The sequence below is a fragment of the Asparagus officinalis genome, chromosome 5, assembly GCF_001876935.1.
Source record: "Asparagus officinalis chromosome 5, Aspof.V1, whole genome shotgun sequence".
Taxonomy (NCBI): Eukaryota; Viridiplantae; Streptophyta; class Magnoliopsida; order Asparagales; family Asparagaceae; genus Asparagus; species Asparagus officinalis.
The window spans coordinates 36,037,893-36,040,667 of NC_033798.1; the positions used below are offsets into that span (position 1 = coordinate 36,037,893).

The 2,775-nt window shown below is 42.4% G+C and overlaps 1 protein-coding gene across 1 annotated transcript in view; it reads left to right on the forward strand.

Moving 5' to 3' along the window:
* Window positions 1-565, forward strand: part of LOC109841709 (aspartyl protease AED1-like) — a 3,533-nt gene extending 2,968 nt beyond the window's left edge. The window contains exon 4 of the mRNA XM_020410656.1: window positions 2-565. Within this exon, the coding sequence (XP_020266245.1) occupies window positions 2-337 (336 nt within the window). The 3' untranslated portion in view covers window positions 338-565. The remainder of the gene's footprint in view (window position 1) is intronic.

The window sequence follows — 2,775 nt, forward strand, 5'->3', positions numbered from 1 at the left end:
TCCGACGGCATACTCTGCCTTGAAGTCCGCGTTCAGACAGGCGATGACGCGCTATCCTACCGCACCCACAGCTTCCATTCTTGACACGTGCTACGATCTCAGGCGCTATACCACGATTGCCATACCGACGGTGGTGTTCCAGTACCGTGGGGCGACGACGAGTTTGGATCCGGCGGGGATATTGTACCCGGTGTCCGCATCGCAGACGTGCCTGGCGTTCGCGCCAAATGGAGACGATTCCGACATGGTGATCATCGGAAATACTCAACAGAGGAGGTTCAACGTGGTGTATGATGTGATGAACAAACGGATTGGATTTGGGCCTGGCGGTTGCTAGTCTAGTCTCTAAGTTCGATTTGGAGGAGGAGGAAAAAAATAATCAGGGAAATAAATGTGAAGTGAAGAAATGTCGATAAATATGTGTTTCATAAGAATTCATATATATCCTCCCCTTCATCAGTAAACCGGTGAGATCAGTTTCTTTAGTCGTAATAATCTAATGTCAGGTTGAGTTGTATTCTATAAAGATGAATATTCCCTCGTATAACCAAATACTATTATATTCTCCGAATTGTACATTTTTTTTTTCACTTCTTATATTTTAAAAAGGAACGGCTTTTTAAATTACATGGTTTGGATCCTCTGATAGTGGAGAGACAATTTTCAAAAATAAAAATAAATAATTTTCTTAACCATAACGATTTTCTTAACAATAACATAGTATTTTTATGCGGATTTTGTTAAGATGTGTAGAACTAAAATTATAAGGGGCAGCCCAGTAGGTCACATGGCAAAGGCGTGCCGCTCCCTCGTGTGAGACCTGGATCCGAATCCTGTAATCTACTTTTTAGAGAGGCGAATTTCGTCATTTTATCCTTTCTCCTTTTAAAATTTACCAGTGATAAATGAAATGGTATTTTTAAGTTGTTAAATTAGCAACTACAAAATAAGTCATATTCGAAGGGCATTTGTAAAAATCCAATAATGTAAGTGGTATAGGAATTTATCAACTATTTTGGCAACTTGTCTGAAAGAGACATCGACAAAGAACTCAATACCTAAATCTTGATTGCTTCTGCTTTCACTTAAATTAAATCATTTGGAAACTAAAATATCGACTAACATTATAAATTTGAAAGATTTTTGCAAGGTTGTTGGCAATTATTTAGAACACCAGAGGACGTACATTATCGACTTGAGTGTGGGGAACACACGAAGAAGTTTGTGCTTCAACTTGTTTAGGCTGTGATTGGTTTGGACTGGTACCACCACCCTTCAGCTTAACAGTCGCCTTTAGCTTAACAAATCGCCTTTACACGCCGATATCCAAACTTAATCAATACTATGTACAGAGTTTCACGATGTGACACGTATATCCAGATCATGCCTAATAATCTAGACATGTGGTGTGTGACGTATCAATAAAATGGTTGGAGAGACTGTGGTTTCGGGATGGGCAGGGTCCCCACACGAGTGATTTAACAGTAAGAGCTCGTTGGAATTTGTTTTAGTAAAATTGTAATAGCCGGTTTAAATGACCACTAGATGGCAGCTGTCATGTCATCATCAGGAGCTGGCATGACACATTAGCATCCTTTTTCACACGCCACGTATACATCGGAATGATAAGTATAGGATGGTGGCCCGTCTAGTACGTCTAATCTTATCTTATACTTCTATAAAAGTGTCATTAGTAGAAAACTGAGTATTGGCGACGGGATATTGGTGACGGATTTGAAATCCGTCGCCAATACAAACATTGGCGACGGAACATTGGCGACGGGGTTGTTCCCGTCGCCAATGTTTGTATTGGCGACCGATTTCAATCCGTCGCTAATGTTTTCCGTCGCCCATAACCTTTGGCGACGGGACAACATTGGCGACGGATAGAATCCGTCGCCAATAAGTATTGGCGACGGATTAGATCCGTCGCCAATAAGTAATGGCGGTTTCGTCGCCAATCCTTATTAGCGACAGATTCAATCTGTCGCCAATAAGTATTGGCGACGGATCGAATTCGTCGCCAATAAGTATTGGCGGCGAATCGAATCTGTCGCCAATAAGTATTGGCGACGAATGTGTTCTGTCACCAATGTTTAGTCGCCAATACTTATTGGCGACAGATTTGACCCGTCGCCAATAAACATTGGCGATGAATTCTATCCGTCGCCAATAAGTATTAGCGACGAATTCTATCCGTCGCCAATGTTCCGTCGTAAATACTTATTAGCGACAGATTCTATTCGTCGCCAATAAGTATTGACGACGAAAATGTTGCGTCGCCAATACATATTAGCGACGGAATAGATCCGTCGCCAATGTTCCGTCGCCAATACTTATTGGCGACGGATCGAATTCGTCGCCAATAAGTATTGGCGGCGAATCGAATCTGTCACGTCGCCAATAAGTATTAGCGACGGAACATTGGTGACGGATCGAATCCGTCGCCAATACTTATTGGCGACGGATTTGATCCGTCGCCAATGTTCCGTCGCCAATATGTATTGGCGATGGAACAAATCTGTCGCCAATACTTATTGGCGACGGATTCGATCCGTCACCAATAAGTATTGGTGACGGATTCAATCCGTCGCCAATGTTCCGTCGCCAATACTTATTAGCGACGGATTGAATTCGTCGTCAATAAGTATTGGCGACGGATCGAATCTGTCGCCAATAAGTATTGGCGACGAATGTGATCCGTCACCAATGTTTCGTCGCTAATACTTATTGGTGACAGATTCTATCCGTCGCCAATAAACATTGGCGGTGAAT